Consider the following 22,636-nt stretch of genomic DNA (forward strand, 5'->3'; position numbering starts at 1 on the left):
GGCCCCCCAGGTGGGTTTGCTTTAGAAGTCCTCTAAGTGAAGGGCTGTGCACAGTGCAGGTGGTCTGGCCTCCATCTGAGTCGGTTCCTCTTCGATTTCTTTCTTGGCTCCAGGTGTAGTTTTCTTTGCTTATGTTGAATCCTGTTGCCTCCTTTCCCATCACAATAGTGATGTTTTCAGAGTTTGTTTGTTGTTGTATTTTTTTAAGTAAGCAGAAACATGGTTTTTTTAAAATTAGGATTCTGAAAGGAAGAAGGTAAAATGTACAAGTTTAATAAAAAGGGGCCTTCCCATTTAAAAAAATATTCAGCACGTTCTTTCTTTATGGGACTGTTAATACAGACTCTGCCAAAGTATCCACAGGACTTGAGATGTCCCCATCCAGGAACAGACTGTAAGAAAACATCTTTCAGATCTTTTTGAATGAAATACATCTTATGTTACAACTGAGTGCTTATAAAGTTTCGCCAAACAACACTTAGCCTTACATCTGTGGTAAGCTCTGACGTTTTCTTTTTTTTTTTAGCTCTGATATTTTCTTACTCAGTTTCACTTTTAAAAAATTCTGGTCATACCATGCAGATTTTTTTTTTTTTAAATGACTCATTTTGGCATCCTTGATCTTCATCTTCCCTGCATGTCTGCAATCATCCCCAGGCCTCCCTCCATGACCCTGCATAGAAATGGGGACAGGGCACCGCCAGGCTGAACTCTGCCTCCAGGCTTAGTCCCGATTCTGCGCCTGCCTGTGGGCACTCCCTTCCTCTCAAAGCCCCCTTTCTCCTCACCCTTCTCCTAGATACATAGCCCCAAACATGGGGCCCCGTCTGGGCAAGCCATGGGGTCAGGCAGGTAGACTGGGGCCTCCGCCTGCCTCAGTGACTCAGGAGGCTGGTCGCCGGCCTGGGAGTAGGTAGAGGTGCTGGGCCTGGCTGGGGGCCCATGCTACCCGACACAACAGTTCCAGATCTTGCTGTGGCCTCTCCTTGGAACAAAGAGACAATAAGCCCCGCTTTTCCTTGACCCTTCCTAGAAATCCCTTCAGGCCAAAGGCCGCCCTCTATACATACTATACAGGCAGACCTCCTTTTATTGTACTCTGAAGACACTGCGGCCTTGTTAGATAATGGGGTTAGCATTTAAGTACATTTAAATTAATGTATATACATTGGTTTTTTTTTTAGACCTAGTGCAATTGCACACTTAATAGACTATAGTGTAAACATAACTGTTAAATGCACTGGGAAGTCAAAAATTTCATGTGACTGGCTTTATTGTGATAGTTTGGAACCATACACACAGTATCTTGAAAGGATGCCTGCACACTGAGGGAAAGACTTGTGTCTATTAGGGCTTAGAAATCTATTGCAGAAGCAATTGGGTAAATACCTCATCCACTCCCAGCTTTCTGGTCCATGGTAGATGTTGCTCCTGGATTCTGGTATTCTCCCCGCCAAGGCTTCCAGGCAGTCTGGCACTCCAGGCCCTCACTGCAGTTGACTCGAGTTTGTGAGCAGGTGAAACCTACTTGCCGCGTCCCAGACAAATTAGGACCCCTCAGTGCCTCCAGTGGAGAAGGCAATGGCAACCCACTCCAGTACTCTTGCCTGGAAAATCCCATGGACAGAGGAGCCTGGTAGGCTGCAGTCCATGGGGTCGCTAAGAGTCGGACACGACTGGGTGACTTCACTTTCACTTTTCACTTTCATGCATTGGAGAAGGAAATGGCAGCCCACTCCAGTGTTCTTGCTTGGAGAATCCCAGGGATGGGGGAGCCTGGTGGGCTGCCATCTATGGGGTCGCACAGAGTTGGACACGACTGAAGCGACTTAGCAGCAGCAGCAGCAGCAGCAGTGCCTCCAGAAGAGCCTGAGGGCTGAGGCATTGGGAAGAGACCCTCCACCCACTGCCCTCAAGTAGGCAGGTCACTTAACTCCTCACTTGTAAGATGGGTGGATGGAAAAGTTGCACGAGATCACAGATGTCAGGTCACCCATGGAAGGTGGTGGCCACCTCTGCCCACCTTCCTGTGTCCTCGTTGCCCCTTACTCGGTGGTTCCCCCCCACACCCCCGCTGCCACCCCACAAGCAACCCTCAGGTCCACTCATGTGTCCTGTCAACTTCAGGAGCCTCAGACCCACTGATGCCTCTGGCCTAACAGAAGGCCACCTACTTGGACAAGAGTTGTCTCTCCTTCATATCTTAGTCATATGAAGGGAAAAAAGCAGCATATTGGATTTTAAAAGAAACTGTTGGGAATCACTTTTAAATCTACTGCAGTAGGAGGAGATCATGAAGTGAATTCTCCTGACACCATCAAGGCCAGTCGAGCTTCCGCAGGTTTTTCCTGTCGTACCTTTATATGTTTCTGATGCAGACAATATTTCTGTGACACTTCTGCCCAGATTTGTCCTGTCCTGTCTTGTGGTTTGGGAGGCCCTGTGGCCCTACTTGCTCCTGGCAGGGTGACAGCAGGGGGCCTTTGGGCCGTCTTGGTCTGCCAGGGCTGTCTCCCTTCTGTACTTTTCCATGTTATAGTGCTGCTGTTCCAGTCTGGTTGGCCGCCTCCTGCCATGCCACTGTGGCCCCTGAAACTAAACTGCCATGTTTTCCACTTTATAGACCATTTACAGGCTGACATTGGTCCTCTTTTTGTTGCAAAAACTGCCTAATAGTAGGCGAGTAGCCAAGGTGCTCAACGGACATTTCATGGCCTTTGTTATCCTCAGACAGACTGCTGGCATCATTCAGAGGTGGAATGGATTTCTAAAAAGTCAACAAAGATCTCTCCTCTGCTTCTTCTTGGTCCATACACTTTAGCAAGGCAGTTTGGTCACTGAATGTGGTTGTCATCAGAAAGGGTTTTTTCTCAACCATCTCCTGGGTAAAAGTCACGTCAAAAGGGTTGGGAGTTATGTAGACTATTTTGAAAATTTGGAATTCTACCCTCATCAGCCCTGTGTATGACGCATCTTCCCCTGAACAGCAAGCCCACAGGTGGCAGCTGATCAAAGGGAGCCTCAGGAATTAATGCTGGTTTAGCCCCCAACATTCCTTCTTGGATGACTAGTCCCACGTCATGGGGACAATGGCCGCTTGGTCGCTGAGCGCCCTGCCTGCCGTGTCTCCCTATGGGGCCCACGTGGTCTCTGTAAATTTGTGAAAATGTTTGTTCCATTCACATCTGACCTTTCCAAACAAAGATCTTGGTGTGAGTAGGAGATGACAGAAGAGGTAAAGCTATACCCAGTGGGACAGGAGTCACGCTGTCTTTGAAGGGAGTACAACCTGGCACCTGGTGTGCATGCTAAGTTGCTTCAGTCATGTCTGATTCTTTGCGACTCCATGGACTACAGCTAGCCAGGCTCCTCTGTCCATGGGGTTCTCCAGGCAAGAATACTGGAGTGGATTGCCATTTCCTTCTCCAGGGGATCTTCCCAACCCAGGGATCAAACCTGAGTCTCTTGCGTTGGCAGGTGGATTCTTTACCATCTGAGCCACCTGGGAACCCCTGGTGAGGGAACACCTTAGACCCCAGGAAGCGGGGCTGGGGGGCAGGAGGGGTGCCATCAGCCCTCTCTTCTCTAGACCCTGCACCTCAGCCTGCCAACTCATCACCTGGTCCGCCTGAGCCCTGCAGCCAGCAGTGTGACCCAGAGACTCGGCCAGTCCTGAAATGTTCTATGCCTGATCCCGTCACCGCCTGAATGTGGGTCCCACCCGTAGACGTTTACAAACATGAACCTGCTCGGCCCTGTTCTAAGCTGGCTGATAACAAAAGTACACACTTCTGACGCCCAAGCAGCCCTGGGCTCTGCCATGTATGGTAGTTGAGGCTGCAGCTTCTCACGGCACTGCCCACGTGACTTAACCAAACCAGTGGTGAACGGAGTGCTCTGTGCCCAGTCCTGCGTGTGTTTGCCTGCGGGAAAGAATGAGTCACAATGCCTCTCTGTGGGGCATGAGGGCCGCTCTGGGGCCTTGTAATTATTGGCAGTGACACCGAAGATCAGCAGGTCAGAACTCCCTCATGTGGTTCCTAATGGACGAGAGACTGGCCTTTGATTACGACCTGCCTGGCTGTGTCTTGCTCGGGCACAGCTGGGTGAGGCTGGGACGCCAGATGGCAGGTTGGCCACATAACAGGAATCACTGCTGCTTGGGGTCCTGCTGACGCTAATTAAGTGCCTTATGAGACAAACGGAATTTAGCCCCAGCCTCAGTCCAGTTGGGCTTCCCTGGTGGCTCAGACGGCGAAGAATCTGCTTACAACGCAGGAGACTTGGGTTCGATCCCTGGGTTGGGAAAAATCCCCTGGAAAAGGGAACCGCTCCCCACTCCAGTATTCTGGCCTGGAGCATTCCCAAGGACAGAGGACCCTGGCAGACTACAGTCCATGGGGTCGCAAAGAGTCAGACAAGACTGAGCAACTTTCACTTTCAGTCCGGTTAATCAGAACAGCTGACAGAATGGCAAACTCTGTGAAAATTCACTAGGCGCCAAGAGAGGTGCACTGTTTCGACAGACATCCTCCAAGGAGATCTGCTTCTACAAGTCTTGATGGGTATGTCAAGAACACACAACCCTGACAGCTGCTTACCTGGGCCATTCTAGAATTGGATTTGAGGTGGGCGCGCCTTGAGGGATGAGGTGAGGCGGTGGCTCCCTCGAGGACAAAGCTCAGGCTTGCTTACTGCCTGCTGTAAAGTGGCAGGTCCTCCATGCTCAGCGACCCTCTCTTGTAATGCAACCAGTCACCACATGTGCAGGCTCCGTCTGGACCTCTGCTTTGCACCCTGGGACAAGGGAGGGCAACACACAGGTTGATGCTTATGTTGCTGCTGTAATAAAGCCTTCTGTCTCTGACCCAAGAGTCGAAAGGCTTCTGCCAGCATTTTGGAAACAGTTAAAAGGCTACTTTATTGTCCCTTAGTTGTGTCCAACTCTTTTGCGACCCCATGAACTGTAGCCCACCAGGCTCCTCTGCCCATGGGATTCTCCAGGCAAGGATACTGGAGTGGGTTGCCATTTCCTTCTCCAGGCGATCTTCCTGACCCAGGGATCAAACCCAAGTCTCCTTCATTGGCAGACATTCTTTACCACTGAGCCACCTGGGAAAGCCAGCAAGGCTAATTTATTAACTTGTAAATAGAATAAAATCAACCCCTAGACACAACAGTCAGCTGGGTGTAGACCAAGCTTGGGTTTCTCCAGCTGGGCCGTCAGCCCCTTGGAACCTCCTAGAGTATGATCTGTTGGGATTTGCTGATTACCAGTATCCTCGAACATCCAGGGCAGCGTTTCTGTCACGTGGGAAAAGAAACTGAGACCCTGCATTCTGTGTGCGTAAGGTCATCCATCTCCCAGGATGTGGTTAGATTCAAAGAAAACATTCCAGGACGGGGATTATGGTGTTTATAGGACTGGGGCGCTCTGGTCGTGTAAGCTTCAAGAAGGAGACAAAACCAGGCTTCCAGCAGTTGCTCTTCCAGCTAGGCGTGTCTGTCCACAGACGTGTAGGAGCACAAAGACCCCCAGGGAGGACTATCTCCCAGCAATCGCCTCAGTCTTGTACCACTAAAGTTGGCATCCAGAAATCTCTTCCTAAACTGCAGTGATTAAGTAAAAACTTGAGGGTTGGAGTGACCCTTTGAAGCATGTTTGCTGGTGAAATGTTGGCGAAAGGGTAAGCTGATCTAGCTGTGAATGACATGGGGATCACAGGCCAGCTGGGAACTGTGTCTTTTTCCTACAAAGGAGAAGGCATTGCTTATACCCTTAGGACCAAGTCATTTTAGGCGAAAATAATGAGGAAACAAGCAGGGGAGAGCAGTACCATAGGATGCTAGGGGCAGGCAGGGCCTGGGGAGGACAGGTATAAGCTACCGTCTCTGCTCCTTTTAGCCATAGAAGATGAGAAGTGAATGGCAGGGAACTCACCTTCCAAAGAGCAGGCGGATGCGCCCTTCTTACAAGCTCATGCCTGTGTTTTTCATCCAAGCCTTTACATCCACCTTCCCAGCTTAAATCGCATCTGCCATTTGTAAACCCTCCAGAGTAGATGAGTAAGGGTCTCTCACTGCCACGGACAGGGAGTAATTATAGATGGGCTCCTTATCCCATTTCTCTTCCTTTCAGTAATAAAAGTCCCCAGATTTTAGCGGGGATGTGGCTGCCGAGCTAGGAACTCATTTTCCTGTCTCTCTTGCAGCTGAATGTGACCAGGTGAACAAATTCAGACTGAAGGGGTGTGTGATGCCTCCAGGTCATTGGGTCTTTAAAAGGAAGTGGTGGGACTTTCCTGGCCATCCAGTGGTTAAGACACTGTGCTTCCACCATAGGGGGTGCAGGTTGCATCCCTGTTCAGGGGACTAATGCTGTGTGCCAAGTGACACAGTCAAAGAAAAAGTCACAGTGTGTTTAATGTATGTGTGAACGGCCATTTGAAATTAATCAAATTCCTACAGAAAAAAAAAAAAAGGAAGCGGTGTGCCCTCCGCTGCTCTGCCCTTCCTGAGAAGCAGATGGTGGGTACCAGCCTCCCCAGAGGCCTGGGGGTGGCATCCTGGAGGGATGCAGAGCACCCAGACAGGGAACCTCGTTCCTGGATGACCTCACAGAGCCACCCATCACCTGCCCTGGACTCCCACCAGCTCAGGCTCTTGTGGGAGAGAAAAGTGAAGCTCTCTCGTCAAGCCTCTGCCTTCAGAGTCCCTGTGAAAGCTGCCACGTCCTAAATGTACTGTAATGGAGTGAACAGGTGGGGGTCTGGAGGCCCAGGCCAAGGTCTCCCGGAACCCACTCACCCCACCGTTTTGTTTATTTTTTTTACCCCACCGTTTTATTTAGCACAGTAGTGAAGAGCTTACCTCATCTTGGGTCTGGAAGGTCTCCCATTGCTGCCCCACTCCCTACTAGCCCAGTGCCCTACAGGCTCAATTAGGGCTCAATTACATATATTGTGGGGATTGTATTATCAGTTTCATGAGGAATCATGAGACTGTGTGTATGGATGACAGTAAAAACTAACATTTACGACTTCCTTCATGGTGCAGTGGTTAGGAATCAGCCTGATAATGCAAGGGATGGGGGTTTGACCCCTGGTTCCAGAAGATTCCACAAAATAAGGAGTAACTCCACAAAGCCCGTGCTCCTCAACAAGAGAAGCCACCGCAACAAGAAGCCCGAGCACCTCAACCAAGAGTCGTCCCCACTCGCCACAACTAGAGAAAGCAACAAAGACCCAGTGTGGCCAAAAAAAAAAAACAACCCGAAGAAGCCACTAACATTTATCAAATATCTATTTACCTTGTCCCAGGCAGGCTCCGTGCAAAACCATTTGCCTTGTGAGGTAAGTTCCATTTGACAGAGGAGGACAATGAGGGCCAGTGACTGACCAAATGGTCCACAGAGCAGTAAGGGGTAGAGCTAAGATCCACCAAGCTCACAGCCACCCTGGGCTTGCTCGAACCTGCCAACACCACACTGCCCAGCAGCAGGCCGCCTAACTCACCAAATGATAGGGAGCACCGGCTCTGAGTCACACCGTTTGGCACTGAGCAAAGCAGTGAAATCCCCACCCTCCTGAAATGTATGTTCTGCCAGGAGAGGCAGACACTGTCTCTCATATCCTCCATGTGGTTGTCGGCAAAACCACAATCTCCGTTTACCTCCTCTTCTCACTCAAAGACCAAAGATCTTTGGTTTATAAGCCATTTCCCCCACACAGCCCCCCTGCCCCGGTTGTCATCTGTCCTCATCTCCCACCTCTTTCCCTCCAGCTCTTCAGGCTCACAGGCACATTCCTGCCTCAGGACCTTTGCACTGGCCATTCCTTCTGCCTAGATATGCCTCCATGTGCTTGTGTGGCTTATTTTCTGACCTTCAGATCTTAACAAAAAAGACTTCAGTGTGGCTTTCCTGGTAACTCTATCTGAAATCCAGTGCTTCCCAAACATACTATGTAGTTATTACCTAATTCCCTTTCTTACTGTATTTCTCCTAATACATATTACTTGAAAAAAATAAAACTGTTATCAGTTACATAAAACCCATTTCAAATATCCAATTCAAGGATTTTTAGTAATTTTACCAAGTGGTGCAACTATCACCATAGATCTGTTTCAGCACATTTTCATCGCCTTCACCCAGTAAGATCCCTCATGGCCAATTTAGAGCTAATCAGTGTTCCCACACTCAGCTCCCAGCAACCACTAATCGACTTTCTCTCTTTGTAATTGTCTTTTCTGAATACTCATATGAATAGTGTCATATGACATGCAGCCTCTTGTGTCTGGCTTCTTTCACCCAGCATAATGTTTTTGAGGTTTATGTAGCCGTTGCTACATAAATACCAGGAGTTCATTCCTTTTTATTGCTGAATAGTATTCCATTGTATGAATGGATCTATCACATTGCATGTATCTATTCACCAGCTGTTGGACAGTTTCATTTCCAGCTTTTTCTAACATACTCTACATTTTGCCATGTACCCCCTGACTAGAATGTCAATTCCATAGGGCTGGAATTTTTGCTGGTTCTGTTCACTTCTGTGCCCCCAGCATTTGAACTGTGCTGGACACACAGTAGGTACTCAATAACTTTTATTATAAAATGTATTATGTGCTGAGGGAATCAGAATAAAGATAATCTCAGAGAGTGGGAGGCAAGGGCTGTCTATGCTGGTTATCGAACCAGGGGAAAGGGGACGGAGTGACGAGGCTCCATGGAGTTGGCAGGCAGGCAGGGCAGGTTCCTCTAAGGAGTGGACTTTGGAGCAGAGACCTGAGTGCACAAGGCTGATAGCTGCACGTTTGTCATTATCCTCAGGCCTAAGTCCCAGCCCTGCCCCCCACTTCTGCAGGTCCAGCAGCCAGGTCGGGGGCAAGGGCTGGGCCGGAGAGGGACTCCCAGGGACACCTAGCCTCACAGCAATTGGAACAGATGACTCAGGCTCTCAACTCCTCCCTGAGCCTAATCTGGGCCCCACACAGTGTGGGGAGGGAAGGCTGGGCTCCCGTGGCTGTCCCTTCTACTAAGTACAACCTCCCCCAGGGTGAGACCAAGGGGCTACACTTGGACTTGGACTTGCACTCTACTGCCTGGGTTTGAATCTTAGTTCTAATCTGTTCATTACTGTTTCTGCTCCTCAACATCTTTTTTTTCTTCTTTTTTTGGCCGTGCTGGGTCTTCACTGTGGCACAAGGACTTTCTGTATTTACAGCACATGGACTTAGTTTCCGTGCGGCATGTAGGATCTTAGCTCCCTGACCAGGGATTGAACCCATGTCCCTTGTATTCTTAAGCACTGGACCACCAGGGAAGTCCCGCCCCTCATCATCTTAACTGGTCCCTCAGTTTTCTCATCTGTAAAACAGGGATAGCCACCATACCTACCTTTTACTTAAAAACCAAACACTATAAGCACTTATTGCTAGTAACTGTGTGCAGGCATGGTCACAGGAAACTAATCCATTTGATGCTTACATCAACGCCATATGGTAGTTATCATTTACAGATGAGGCACAGAGAGGGGAGTAACTTCCCCAGATCATTCTGTTGTTGTTTAGTTGAAAAGTCGTGTCCAACTCTTTTGCAACCCCATGGACTGGGAGCCTGCCAGGCTCCTCTGTCCATGGGATTTCCCAGGCAAGAATACTGGAGCGGGCTGTCACTTCCTACTCCAGAGGATCTTCCCGACCCAGGGATTGAACCTGCATCTCCTGCACTGGCAGAAAGATTCTTTACCACTGAGCAACCTGGGAAGCGCTACTGGGTAATACAGGTGGGCTTCAAATGATAAGACTGGCTCCCAAGTTTATGCTCTTCTTCCTTTCAGACTCTGCTTCTCACCAGGCCAGAGGGGATGTTACAGTGAGTTAATGCACAAGAAGCCCTTGGAACAGTGCCAGGCACAAAAGTACCCAAGGAGTGTCAGTATTATCATGGCACAGAGAGCATGCGGAGGCACCCTTTCTCTCATTTCTTCAAGTGCAAGCCTCTGACCCTTTGGGGAAGCTAGTTGGATTTCTCTGGCGGCTCAGACAGTAAAGGGTCTGCCTACAATGTGGGAGACTTGGATTTGATCCCTGGGTTGGGAAGGTCCTCTGGAGAAGGAAATGGCAACCCACTCCAGTACTCTTGCCTGGAAAATCCCATGGGTGGAGGAGCGTGGTAGGTACAGCCCATGGGGTCACAAAGAGTTGGACAGGACTGAGCGACTTCACTTTCACTTTTCAACAGTGCTAGTAGTCCCCTCCCCAGAAATCTTCACCCACCCACACTCCTCTCCCAACCCCGAGTCCCTTGGACTGCAAGGAGATCAAACCAGCCAATCCTAAAGGAAATCAGTCCTGAATATTCATTGGAAGGACTGATACTGAAGCTGAAGCTCCAGTACTTTGGCCACCTGATGCGAAGAGTCGACTCACTGGAAAAAACCCTGATGCTGGGAAAGATTGAAGGCAGAAGGGGACGACAGAGGACGAGACGGTTGGATGGCATCACCGACTCAATGGATATGAGTTTGAGTAAGCTACATGAGAAGGTGAAGGACAGAGAACCCTGGCGTGCTGCAGTCCATGGGGTCGCAAAGAGTCCGACACGACTGAGCGACTGAACAACAGGGTGCGTGAGGTAGAGGGGAGCATAGCAATTAACTGTCCACCCTGCCTGTTTCCCAGAGGACCAGCTGGGTGGTGCTGGGGAGGGGCAATGAGTCAGGGTTTAGGACTTTGAACAGAGGTCGGGTGGGGCTCCTCAGAACTTCCTGGCTGGCCCACTGCCCCTCCCCAAGGCCCGCCCCCTACCCTCGCAGCCCTGCCCCAGCGCTCTGGCCCTGCACACACACCTTCTCTCACTACCATGGAGTTCGACCTGTCGGCAGGTGTGCTGCTGTTGAGTGGGGAGCTTGGGGGCCAGGATCAAGCCCTAGAGTCTGCCTCCGGGGGGCATTTTCTGCGCCTGCGGCAACCCATCCACTGTCTCTTCTCCCTGCAGCCGTGGAGTCCACCTCCAAGAAGCCCCAGGGGGCAGGCAAGGTGGGAGACCCCAAGCACAGCCCCCCCAAAGTTCAGGGCGGGTCTGCTGATAACCTAAAGGTAAGTCACCTCATTCCTGGGAGTTGCTGTTTGACCCCAGGACTCTGCTCGGTCTAGGGCCTCCGACTTGGGGGTAATGGGAGCTGGGAAAGGGGTCCCCTGGCTTCACTGGTGTGCCTCCCAACTAGCATCACCACGGCCATGGCCACGGCCAAGGGAGCGCCTCAGATTCCAGCAGCAGCTCCAGTGATTCGGAAAATGAGGTGAAGGTAAGAGGCCTCCCCCTCCGTAGCGGGTGCCCGCTGCCCCAGGTGAGGGCGGAGTCCCAGCCCGGAATGCGGGCCGAGGACTCACCGGCGGAACCCTCTCCCCTCCCACCCCCACCGCCCCCTGGCCCCACAGCCCGGCTCGGAGCCGCACAAGAGCGCCCCGGGCAAGGTCAAGAAGCCCAAGGTGAAAAAAGAGAAGAAAAAGAAGGAAGAAGGGAAGAAGAAGGCTTCCCATTGATGGGCCTGGGCGGGGCTCATTAAACCTTTGCACGGCCTCCTGGTCGCCTTCTGGTTGCTCTGGTTGCGAGGCGCCGTGAGCGGTCCCCGGCCTCCTCCTCCCTTCCCGGGCCGGGCCTGCCCCCTGCTGGACACCGCGCGCCAAGGAGAAGCTGCCCACGCCGTGTCCGTCACGGTTTATTGTTTCTGGAACAGTGGCCGCCCTGCTGGGGGGCGGCCTGTGCAGCTGGAGATCTCAGCACCTCGGCGAGGGCGGGGAGGGTGGGAGGGGCTCGGGCCGCGGGGCGCCCCGGTGGCCGGCAGGTGGCCGGGAGATGAGCTGTGGCGGCGTCGCCGGCGGGGGTGGGGGCGGCGGCCACCGGAAGCAGCAGCGGCGGGAGGCGTCGCGGGGCCGCCCTCACCGCACCAGGTGGAAGGTGAGCCAGTACATGAGGAGGGGCTGCGCCGCCGCCACGGCCATGGTCAGGTACATGCGCAGCTGGTTCCGCGCCCCGCGCACCGGGACGCCCTCGGCCGCCGCCTCCGCCAGGATCTTCAGCCGCAGCGTCCGGATCTGGGCCGGGGAGGGAGAACACTCTTGAGCCCGGCCTCCTTTGGGACTCCACGCTCCCCACCCTTCCTTCAGAGAGTGGCTGGGCTTAAGTCTGCTCCTGGGGAGCCTCGGGTTTCTCCTAGATCTCCTAACAGACAAGGAGGACCTCCTTGTCCTCCCAGGCCTTGGGAGAAAATGTGAGAGGGTTCCAAACTCAGCTGCCAAGCGAGGGCCTTAAGTAGATGAAGTCAGGAACTTCAGTGTGAACGCCCCACCCACGGGGATGGCCAGGCTTGGCCCTTTGGCCACCATCAGCTTGTGCTGCACTTGACGATTTTTCAACACAAGCCAGAAATGCCATTTTTTCTCCCCAACTGTTTTGTTTAAACCGCCCCTAAAGCTGTAAATAATGCCATGTAAATTGAAGTTTATCTATGGGGCAGATCCGGTCCACCAGTCACTAGCTTTTGCTCTCTGCTCCTCACACTTTTCATACTGTTCATGGGGTTCACAAGGCAAGAATGCTGATGCAGAAGTGGTTTGCCATTCCCTCCGGCAGTGGACCACCCTTTGTCAGAACCCGCCACCAGGACCCATCTGTCTCGGCTGGCCTTACACGGCATGGCTCATAGTTTCATTGAGTTACACAAGGCTGTGGTCCATGTGATCATTTTGGTTAGTTTTCTGTGATTGTGGTTCTCATTCTGTCTGCCTTCTGATGGATGAGGGTAAGAGGCTTGTGCAGTTTCCTGACGGAAGGCACTGGCTGTGGGGAAAACAGGAGTCTAGCTCTGGTGGGCAGGGCCATGCTCAGTAAATCATTAAATCCAATTTTCTGCTGATGGGTGGGGCTGTGCTCCCTCCCTGTAGTTTGGCCTGAGGTGGCCCAATCCCTAGAGTCTGCAGTCTTTATGGTAGGTTATAGGCTCTATAGTAAGGGTAAGGGCGATCTCCTCAAAAAGAACTTAGGCCAGCATGCCACGTGTCTCCCAGAACTGCTGCTGTCAGGACCCTGCGGCAGGCCACTGTCGACCCACGCCTCCGCTGGAGACTCCCACTCGCTCACAGGCAAGCCTGGCTCAGCCTCTTGTTGCCCAGAAGGGGAAGAAAGAGGATGAGATGGTTGGATGGTATCATTGACTCAATGGACATGAGTTTAAGCAAACTCCAGGACATAGTGAAGGACAGGGAAGCCTGGTGTGCTGCCATTCATGGGGTCACAAAGAGTCAGACATGACTGAGCGACTGAACTACCTAACACTTGCTCACACTGATACTCTCAGTACCCTGAAGTGGAATTATCATCACCCCATTTTACAAAGGGTTTCCCTGGTGGCTCAATGGTAAAGAATCTGCCTGCCAAGCAGGAGACAGGTTCAATCCCTGGGTCAGGAAGATCTCCTGGAGGAGGAAATGGCAACCCATTCAAGTATTCTTGCCTGGGAAATCCCTTGGACAGAAGAACGTGGTGGGCTATACAACCCATGGGGTCACGGAGAGTGGGACATGACTTAGCAACTAAACAACAACAACCTTTTCAGAAAAGGGGAAACAGGTTTAAAGAGAGGAAGTGAGCTGCCCAGGATCCAGGGAGGCCTGGGGTCAAAGCCAGGGCTGGTGGATCCCAGGGCTCCTAACCAGCACTTCTATTCCAGCTGGAAGGACTCTCAGAGAAGCTACTTCAAGGACACTATACTCTTTTCATCCTAAAGGAAATGCTGGAAGGAAAGCCCACCATACAAGAAAAGTGGAGTGAGAGCCGACTGGCTGGCTCCTCCTCCCCCTTCAGCACCCCGCCCTTGGACACCCCCTCTTCTGGGAAGTTCTCCCAGGCTAGGGAAGCCCTTCTAGGACTCCTCAGTTCACCAGTATGGCTATGGGTCTAAACTCCCACCTGACATCCCCTGCTTGGATGACCCCAGGGACCCCCAACGCTGTCCAGAAGGCCTGTGTGCCCTGAGTTCCACCCTCCCTTGAGCCCCAGCTCACCATGAACACAAAGATGGACACGCAGCACCAGCCCAGTACCAGGTAGTAGCCGATCTTCCCAAAGAGCAGGCCCATGAGGACCCCGCCAATCATCCTGTGGGGAGAGCAGGGGAAGGCTGGTCTGAGGATGAGGCCCTGGGGCTGGGGGCTGGCAGTGGGGAGGCAGAGGGGGTACTCACCCAACATACTTGTAGCCCAGGAAGGCCACCAGGTCGATAGTGCTGAGGTCTGTGTTGACAGTGACAAGGTAGAGGCTGAGCAGGATGGCCAGCACCTCCAGTGTCAGCCAGGCCAACGCCGAGCTCGCCTGCAGCCCCAGGAGGTCTGGAGAGAACCTGCCGACACCCAAGCTCTGTCAGCCCCAGTTGGCTGGCTCAGACCCTCCGAGAGCAGGGGGGACAGCCTCTGGTGGCAGGGGTGCGCGCTAGAGACCCGGCAGGGATCAAGATGGATGTGGGCCCTGTCCTGGAAATCCCATCCCGAGTGACAGAGCCCAGAGAGGTCAGGCCGGGATGGGGGAAAGTGCAGGGCAGGGCAGGTGTGTGACCCCATTGGGAGGGAGGGTGTCCGAGAGGAGGGGGCACTTGAGCTGAGGCTTGAAGGAGTAAGGAGCTGATGGGGGAAGAAGACCTCTGCCGTATCCCCTGGGACTCAACAATTCATGGCTCTAATGACAACGGTTTTCCATGCCACGAAGGTAATGAACAGGGGTCTGTGAGCAAGAGATGGGGGCCTGACCCAGGCTGGAGGGTGGGGAGGTTTCCCCGAGGCAGTATCAGCACAGTGGAGACATGAGGAGTGAATGTAGGAGATGGAACACATTCCTCAGCAAAGGGAACCGCGCGTGCAAAGGCCCTGGGGAGGCAGCCCAGGTCCTTGGCAGAAACAGAAAGAGGACCAGAGTGGCTCAGCAGAGTGAAGGGAAGGGGCAGAGAGAGACTGCAGGCGGGCAGTGACAGCTCCGGAACTGGGGCTTGGTCTGGGGACAGCTGAGCAGGGGGTGGAGAGGGGTTGGCATGGCCAGGCCCACCTCCCAGACAAGATCTTCCTGTTGGAGTTGGGGTGCAGGGAGTGTGTGGGGGCTGGGCAGTTAGTTAGGAGAGGCCAGGGAAGGCTAGATTCAGTGTCATCCACCATAGGGTGGGGTGATGGGCTGCACATGAGTGGGGAAGAAGAAAGAGGCGAAGGCAACCCTGAGGATACACCGAGGGCTCTATCTTGGGCCAACTGGCTACACGGTAGGACTGTTCTGACCCAGGGGAACCAAAGAGACCTTCTTGACTGTCCCCCCAGCACTGCAAACCCCACACTACTCAGCTGGCCCCAGGCCTCTCTTACCTATCCTGGGTCCCCAGCGCCAGGCCAGCCACCAAGACGTAGGTGATGAAAGCCATGGCTGTGGGAGGCAGACACACAGACACTGGTCAGAAGAAGGAGGACCATCGGGCCTCCGGGCACCTAAACGTCTGCCCGAGACAGGCCCGCCTGGAGGGAGGAGGTCGCCGGGCGGAGGTGGGTGGGATGAAACCTGGAATGTAGAGGTCGGGAGCGTTGACGTCAAAGCGGGGGGCCACCGGCGTGTCCTGCTGGTACCGCACCTCCCAGTCCTGTGGGGAGAGTGGGGGGCGCAGGCAGGACCTGGAGCGGGGTGCCTGCGCCCCTGCAAGCCCTCTCTTGGGGCCAGTCTATCCGGCCTGCTCCTCAGTCTCCTTCACCCCTGCCCATCACGTGCCTTGGGGGGCCAGTGCTCACCTGGTGCAGGTAGGGAAAGACGAGCAGGCCCAGCTTTTTGCCCACGTACATGGTGTCCACGGCGAAGTAATACTTGAGCTTGGTGACGGGAATGAAGCGGTCGATCTGGGGAGGCAGAGCCCAAACCTGAAGCCCTGGCCCCATGGCCCCTGCCTGCACCCCCGACCCCAACTCCCACCAGCCCAGCCCACTCACGTTCTTATCCACCAGCTCCTTGCCCTGCGCAGCGAGGCTGCTCCCATAGGCCATGGCCATGTTGGACACAGGATCAGCCAGGAAGGCTCCCTGGGGCGAGGCGGAGGCTGCAGGGTAGCCCAGGCCACCGGGCACCCGCTGGGCCCCATAGCCCCGGCTCTGGGCTGAACTCGTGTCATCAAAAAGCTGGTGGGGGTCAGCCATGCCTGGCTGGGACACAGGAACCCTCCGCTTCGAGGCTGCAGGGGAAGAGGGATGGGAGCCTCATTCATTTGTCAGGAGCTCTCCCTCTGGCTTCTGCCACAGTGGGGCACTGGTTTTGATGTCAGATGGGTTGTCTAACCAACTGTGGTGTTGGAGAAGACTCTTGAGAGTCCCTTGGACTACAAGGAAATCAGTTCTGAATATTCACTGGAAGGACTGATGCTGAAGCTGAAACTCCAATACTGTGGCCACCTGATGCAAAGAACTGACTCACTGGGAAAGACCCTGATACTGGGAAGGATTGAAGGCAGGAGGAGAAGGGGATGACAGAGGATAAGATGGTTGGATGGCATCACCGACTCGATGGACATGAGTTTGAGCAAGCTCCGGGAGCTGGTGATGGACAGGGAGGCTTGATGTGCTGCAGTCCATGGGGTTGCAAAGAGTCGGACATGACTGAGCGACTGAACTGAACTGAACTTAGAGTTGTCTAGTCAGGTCTGGGCGGCCTCTGCCATCCATCCATCCATCCATCCTTCCAAATAACGATGATGATGATGATGATGACAATGATGGCTACTATGTACTGGGGTTGACTGTGCACAAAATCCTGTACTAAGTCTTTTACAAGCAAAGTTTCTAGACAGACTGTCTCTCTTCCTGTTCCTTCTTAGTCATTCAGTTCCGACCGCAGGGGCCTTGTTGCTCACTGAACACGCCAGGCACCTTCCATCTCAGGGCCTCTTCACTGGCAGTTCCTCTGCCTGAATGCTCTTGATTCAGACACCCTCAGGACTCCCTCTTCTCCTCGAAGTCCTGGCTCCATGGGACCTTCCCCAACCATCCTGTCTGTAACTGCATCTGCCTTGGTAACACCCCCCATTCCCTTTCTGCGCTTAATTTATATCTATAGAACTCAGCACCAGCTGACATACTAGCTGTTTAATTTCTCTTGTTCACTGTCTCCTCCACTCCAGTGTGAGCTCCCCAAGGTAAGGAGCTCTGTCTTGTTTGTGGCTGAAGCCCTAGCCTCTAGAACAAGGTTTGGAATAGATGCTTGATTAAAAAAAAACAAAACAAAACCTGATGAATAAATGGCCATTCCCAGTTTACAGATGTGGAAACTCAGGCTTAGAGAGGCTAAATGGGGACTTCCCTGGTGGTCCAATGGCTGAGATTCTGTGCTCCCAGCACAGGGGGCCTGGGTTTGATCCCTGGTCGGGGAACTAGATCTCACATGCAGCAACTAAGACCTGACGCAGCCAAGTAAGTAGATAGATAAATAAATAGAGACACTAAATGACTTGTGCAAAGGGAGAGACAGAGCAGGATTCCATCCCAGGTCGGCCTGTAAAATATTATAATAATTAAGCCCCAACTGACCACTGAAATCACATCAGGCCATGTTCTAAACACTGTGGATGAACTCATTTAATCCTCGCAACAACCCATTCTGTGCTGGTAATACTATCATCCCATTTTACAGATGCTGCTGCTGCTGCTGCTAAGTCGCTTCAGTCGTGTCCGACTCTGCGACCCCACAGACGGCAGCCCACCAGGCTCCCCCGTCCCTGGGATTCTCCAGGCAAGAATACTGGAGTGGGTTGCCATTTCTTTCTCCAATGCATGAAAGTGAAAAGTGAAAGTGAAGTTGCTTAGTCATGTCCACTCTCAGTGACCCCATGGACTGCAGCCCACCAGGCTCCTCCGTCCATGGGATTTTCCAGGCAAGAGTACTGGAGTGGGGTGCCATTGCCTTCTCCTTTACAGATGGGATGCCGCCAAAGAGGTTCAGGTCCTTGCCCAAAATCATACAGATAGCATGAAGCAGAACTGGGTCTCAAGTTTTCGAAAGGTCCCTCTGCTTCATATGGGGAACAGGCTGGGGAGGCCAGGACAGGGAGAGGAGAGGAAGGAGGCTGAGGAGATGGTCCAGGTAGAAGAGATGGTTGAGGTGGGCATGGGAGGGGGGGGCAGGGGATGCTGCTTCTGGATGAATCTGGAGGTAGGGCAGGATTTCGGGAAGTGTGCTTGGCTGGGGTAGTGTAAGGAAGAGGCAGGAATCCACGTTGTCTTCCCAGCTTCTGGTCTGAGTGGGTAGGGTGCTGTCTACAGACATGGGGAATATAAAGAGGGCAGATCTGAACCCAGCACTCTGGCTCCAGCACCCTGACCCAAAGCAATGCCTCCATAGCAAATTTACTGAGAGCCTCCTCTGTGCCAAGCGCCATGGTGGGAAAAGGGCAGTAAGATTACAATGGGATGGGGGAGAGGGGTCAAATAATCCACATCATGGCTTTCTCCACACCTTCATTTTCTTCTCAGTGGAAAGGTCACTTCTCCGGGGCAAAGTGACACTCCGGAGAGTGTCACTTCTCCGGGGCAAAGTGACACTCATAAACTGCTCAGTGGAAAGGTCACTTCTCTGGGGCAAAGTGACACTCATAAACTGCTCAGCCCCTGGCCTGGCCCATAGAAGAGTGATCCATCTCATTACCTGTCATCAGTCATTAGCCCCTCAACTCTTCCTCTTCATCATGTGTAGCCTGAAAACAGACCCAGGGAAGTCCTCGATCTCAAAGCCAATAGCGCCGGCACTGGCCCACTTGTCCCTGAGCACCACTTCTCTTTCCTTCTCCCACTTCTGGCCAAAGGGCTGGTTTCCTGAAAGCTTTGGTATAAGCCCTTCCTTCCTCTTTGTCCTCACCTCTGACCTTGGCAGCTGGGGTTCTGATCTCACTGGTCCCTTAAATGCCCCTGCACCACCAGGCTGGGGCTGTTATTCCTCTCGGCTCGGACTCAAGGCCCTTGGCAGCACTAAGGCCCTTGCCACAAATGCCAACCTCTGACTCAGTATCTGCTTTCCTGGCTTCCGAGACACCGTACTACCTTTTTCTCTCTCCTGTCGGAGTCCCACAAACATCAACTGAGCCCCTCTATGTGTTACGCTCTGCTGGCAGGCAAAGTGGATACAGCAGGGAGCAAAAGGGAACAGGTCATGCTTTTATGGAACTGATGGTCTGATCAGTCCCTCAGTCACTGGTTTCTCTCCAGCTCCCTGAACTGTGAGACCCAATTTTTCACCCTTACCCTTGTCTTCTGCCTCTCACCTAGGGCAATCTCACCACACTCCTGGCTTTCAAAGCCACCCACCTGATGCCCTGGGCTGTCTCTAGCCACCATATCCTGCCACGGCCCTCTGACTGCCCCTGGGCCTTTACCTCTGACACTGGTGCTCACCCACCATGTCTCAATGTTACCCTCCTTTCTCAGATTCTGTCATCTTGCGCCTAAATTAAATGTCCTTCTACCAAGTACCCCTGTTCATCCTTGGGCAGAGAGTATTTCATGCCCTCTGCCTAAGATCATTGCCCACTGCACTGAGAATAAAACCCAAATGCCTACGAGGCCCTGCATGACCCAGCCCTGCCAACCACCCTGGTTTGTTACCTCTCTTGGGACTCATTCCACCAGGCCACAAGGGCCTCCACCTCTCGGGCCCTGACCCTGCCAAGCTCCTCGCCTCCTCAAGCTTTAGAACAGACAGTGCTATCACCCTGGAACACATTCCCACAATTTGTTCCCACAATTAACACTGGCCAATAGAGCACCTGGCCTCAGCTCAAAAGACTCCTTCTCAAGAGATCTTCCTTATCCTCCATATGAAGCCCTAGCCCTACCTTGCTCTTTCTTATAATATCCAGTGGTTCTTTTTTCTCTTTTAAGGAGTTACCACAATTTCTAAATCTATCTTCATTTGATTACTTGTTTACTCAGCACAAGCCTCCCAGGCTTTTCCCTCTCATCACAAATCCCCTTCTCATTCCTCATCATCAGCTGTATATCTTCCAGGAAGCTTCACTGACACGGCAGGGCCGGGTCAAGTTTCCTAATCTGGCTAACACACACCTCCATCCCAGTCACAAGCGCTCTGACTGTGCTTCCCCCACCCCAGCCCTGAGCCCTATGCCTGCACATAGCTCCATCACACTAGACTGTTGCTGTCTTCCGCTCTGTACTGGTAGCTCTATGAAGACAGGAAGCAGGACTGATGGGCACATCTGTGTCCCCAAGATCCCCTACTGCAGGGCCAGCCAGGTTTCTTTTTTTTTTTTTCCAGCCAGGTATCTTAAGAAAGGTTGAAGGGAGGAATGCAGGCATCATGTCTTGAGGCCTCCTCAACTGCCCCCCCAATCAATTTCCAATTTACTCCCTTTACAGTTCTAATTACTTCCCAAATTATCTTGCTGACTAGTTTACTCCCGAGTTTAGTGTCTGTCTTCCCACTAAATTCTCCGTTGTAAGTTGTCAAGTTGTAGGTTACCACTGGGTATTCATATTCCACCAGCACAGGGCCTGGCACAAGGGAGTTGAAGCAAGATACGCTGAATGAATAAATAAGATGCACGGTCACTCCTGGGGATGAAGAGGAACTTAGAGATAGAAATTCACAGACACGGGAAAACAGCACAGTAAATCCAGGTTCAAATCTTAAATGAGGAGTAAACACGGTCCTCTGGGATCGCATAGGGCTACAGGGCTATAAACGCCGTCCTATGCTACGTGGGCAACCGCGCAAGGCCACGGAAGGGTGGAGAGCGGCCAGAGGGCTAACTACAAATGAATGGAAGTCGCGTTTTTCTGCACATCACACAATATCTTGCCCAAACTTGTTCTAAAGGAATTTCCTAAAGAAAAGAAGAATCGACCCCAACGCGCCCCCTACCCGGACCTGGCATCCCTGCGCGGTGCACACCTCGTAGCTCCTGACCTCGTGACCTCTGACCTGTGGCGACCTCGCCAACCGCCGAGGCGGCCCCGCCACGCCCCGCCCTCCCAATCTCTTCGGTCGGCCACGTACGCCACTTACGCTGCCGGGGCGTCCCCGCCGCCGCCAAGCCTGCCGGGTTCATCTTTCGCCGCCGCAGCCACCGCCGCCGCAGCCGCCGCCCCAGCCACGGTTCGAAATGTGCCCGCCCGGCTCCCGTAGCCACGCCCTACCGGCAACACGGCAGCCAATGGGCGCCTCGGTCGCGCAAGGCCACCACGCCCTCTCACGGAGGCCTAGAGAAGTTGGCGGTAAGAGGAGAGTTTGGAGACTGGTGACGTAAGGCAAGAGTCAGGCCTTCAGGGCTAGTAGGGCGGAGCCGGGAAGAATCCGTGGAGCAGGAGGTGTCGTGCATGCTGGGAAATGTAGGTGTCGAGCGAAGAGGCCGATGGGAAATGGAGTTCTCTGTAAAAAGAGCTCAATTTAGCTCCCGGGAGCCCTGGGGAGCCAGAGAAGGGTATGGAGCAGGAGGAGACCCATTTGTATTCCCCAGCGGCTAAGCGGAGTTGTGTGGGCTCTAGGGCTTATACGATTTTGTCAGACTTTCGGTATTAAAGTGATTAATATTTAGAGTGAGAAAAGGACGTCCAACAAGTTAGATGGGAAGAACCAGGTGTCTTTTTTTGAGGTGTTATTGTTAAAAAACAAAATTAAACCGAGAAAATATGAAGACCTAATGGGCTTTATTCAGCAACTTATGAATTAGGCAGCGTCACATCTAGTAAATAGGAGGGAGTTTGTAGGAGTTGTACAAAACGGAGCTTTTTATGTGAAAGGAGGCAAGGAAGTTATTAACAAAAGAAAAGAAAGAATTATTTCAGGCCAGGTCACCTTCTTTTGGGGGGAAGGCAAGAATCTATCTTGTAGAATACTTTTACCTTTGTAGGTGGGAGTTGGGGGTGGGAGTGGGGAGTGTAGAAATGGAGAGGTCCCACATGACAGATTACCTCACTGGTGCTGACCAGGAAATTCCAAACGGGCGGATTAAGATTACCTTCCTGCGGAAGGACAAAATTGCAACTAGGTCAGATATTAAAATCTAGGTTTGGTATCATGGGGCTTCCTTGGTGGCTCAGCTGGTAAAGAATCCACCTGCAATGCAGGAGACCTGGGTTCGATCCCTGGGTTGGGAAGATCCCCTGGAGAAGGAAAAGGCTACCCACTCCAGTATTCTGGCTTGAAGAATTCCACCGACTGTATAGTTCATGGGGTTGCAAAGAGTTGGACATGACTGAGCGACTTTCAATGATGTGTTGGTATCATGGGCTTTAGCACAAGTGACACATTTGGGGTCTCTGGTTTTCTCTTTAACAATATCTTTAGACGTTTCTCCCAAAATTCATAAAAATGCTCCTGTGTTGAAACCTGGTTTCCCTGGTTTGCCAAAAACACTATGACCCTCGGCAACTGAGCGCACACCTGCTAGTGAGAAGCCCTGAAAATTAAGTTACCTTAGTCTCTCCTGTGTCTGCCCTCTGTCTCTCCCTGTCTAACTCTGTCTCCTCCTCTTTCACCCCCTCAGCCTCCCCTTTTCTGTCCCTCAGTTCCTCCAGTTATCTCAGGCAAAGATAATGGTAGAAATGACTTCTG

General features: G+C 52.5%; 2 protein-coding genes across 4 annotated transcripts; one reads left to right on the forward strand and one right to left on the reverse strand.

The window, feature by feature from the left end:
* The first annotated feature begins 10,751 nt into the window (after positions 1-10,751).
* C4H19orf33 (chromosome 4 C19orf33 homolog) lies at positions 10,752-11,584 on the forward strand. Its single transcript, XM_043895487.1, has 4 exons — positions 10,752-10,886; positions 11,000-11,100; positions 11,229-11,309; positions 11,443-11,584. Exons 1-4 carry the CDS (start codon positions 10,865-10,867, stop codon positions 11,545-11,547), a joined length of 309 nt encoding a protein of 102 aa, XP_043751422.1. The 5' UTR covers positions 10,752-10,864; the 3' UTR covers positions 11,548-11,584.
* A 123-nt stretch (positions 11,585-11,707) lies between these two features.
* On the reverse strand, positions 11,708-21,242 carry YIF1B (Yip1 interacting factor homolog B, membrane trafficking protein). Of its 3 annotated transcripts, none has more exons than XM_043895218.1 (8): positions 21,089-21,242; positions 16,015-16,253; positions 15,820-15,924; positions 15,596-15,674; positions 15,406-15,463; positions 14,247-14,402; positions 14,068-14,161; positions 11,708-12,099 (listed from the first exon to the last, which is right to left on the reverse strand). In XM_043895218.1, the coding sequence occupies exons 1-8, from the start codon at positions 21,129-21,131 to the stop codon at positions 11,944-11,946; spliced, it is 930 nt and encodes a 309-aa protein (XP_043751153.1). In that variant the 5' UTR covers positions 21,132-21,242; the 3' UTR covers positions 11,708-11,943. The 3 variants fall into 3 exon arrangements, with proteins under 3 accessions (XP_043751153.1, XP_043751142.1, XP_043751159.1); XM_043895207.1 differs by having other exon boundaries at positions 21,080-21,234; XM_043895224.1 differs by lacking the exon at positions 21,089-21,242 and adding an exon at positions 20,951-20,970.
* Between the last annotated feature and the right edge of the window lie 1,394 nt (positions 21,243-22,636).

Source organism: Cervus elaphus, chromosome 4 (assembly GCF_910594005.1).
Source record: "Cervus elaphus chromosome 4, mCerEla1.1, whole genome shotgun sequence".
In the NCBI taxonomy this organism is placed as follows: Eukaryota; Metazoa; Chordata; class Mammalia; order Artiodactyla; family Cervidae; genus Cervus; species Cervus elaphus.

What these genes read in the sequence shown, in the direction of transcription:
- C4H19orf33 (XM_043895487.1), top strand. Translation starts at nt 10,865, where the DNA reads ATGGAGTTCGACCTGTCGGCAG. An exon ending in GGAGTTCGACCTGTCGGCAG is followed by an intron (nt 10,887 to 10,999) that starts GTGTGCTGCTGT and finishes TTCTCCCTGCAG; the next exon opens with CCGTGGAGTCCACCTCCAAG. An exon ending in GGTCTGCTGATAACCTAAAG is followed by an intron (nt 11,101 to 11,228) that starts GTAAGTCACCTC and finishes CCTCCCAACTAG; the next exon opens with CATCACCACGGCCATGGCCA.
- YIF1B (XM_043895207.1), bottom strand. Translation starts at nt 21,131, where the DNA reads ATGAACCCGGCAGGCTTGGCGGCGGCGGGGACGCCCCGGCAGCGTAAG. An exon ending in AGGAGCTGGTGGATAAGAAC is followed by an intron (nt 15,925 to 16,014) that starts GTGAGTGGGCTG and finishes CTGCCTCCCCAG; the next exon opens with ATCGACCGCTTCATTCCCGT. An exon ending in TGTCCATCTTTGTGTTCATG is followed by an intron (nt 12,100 to 14,067) that starts GTGAGCTGGGGC and finishes TCCCCGGCCCAG; the next exon opens with ATCCGGACGCTGCGGCTGAA.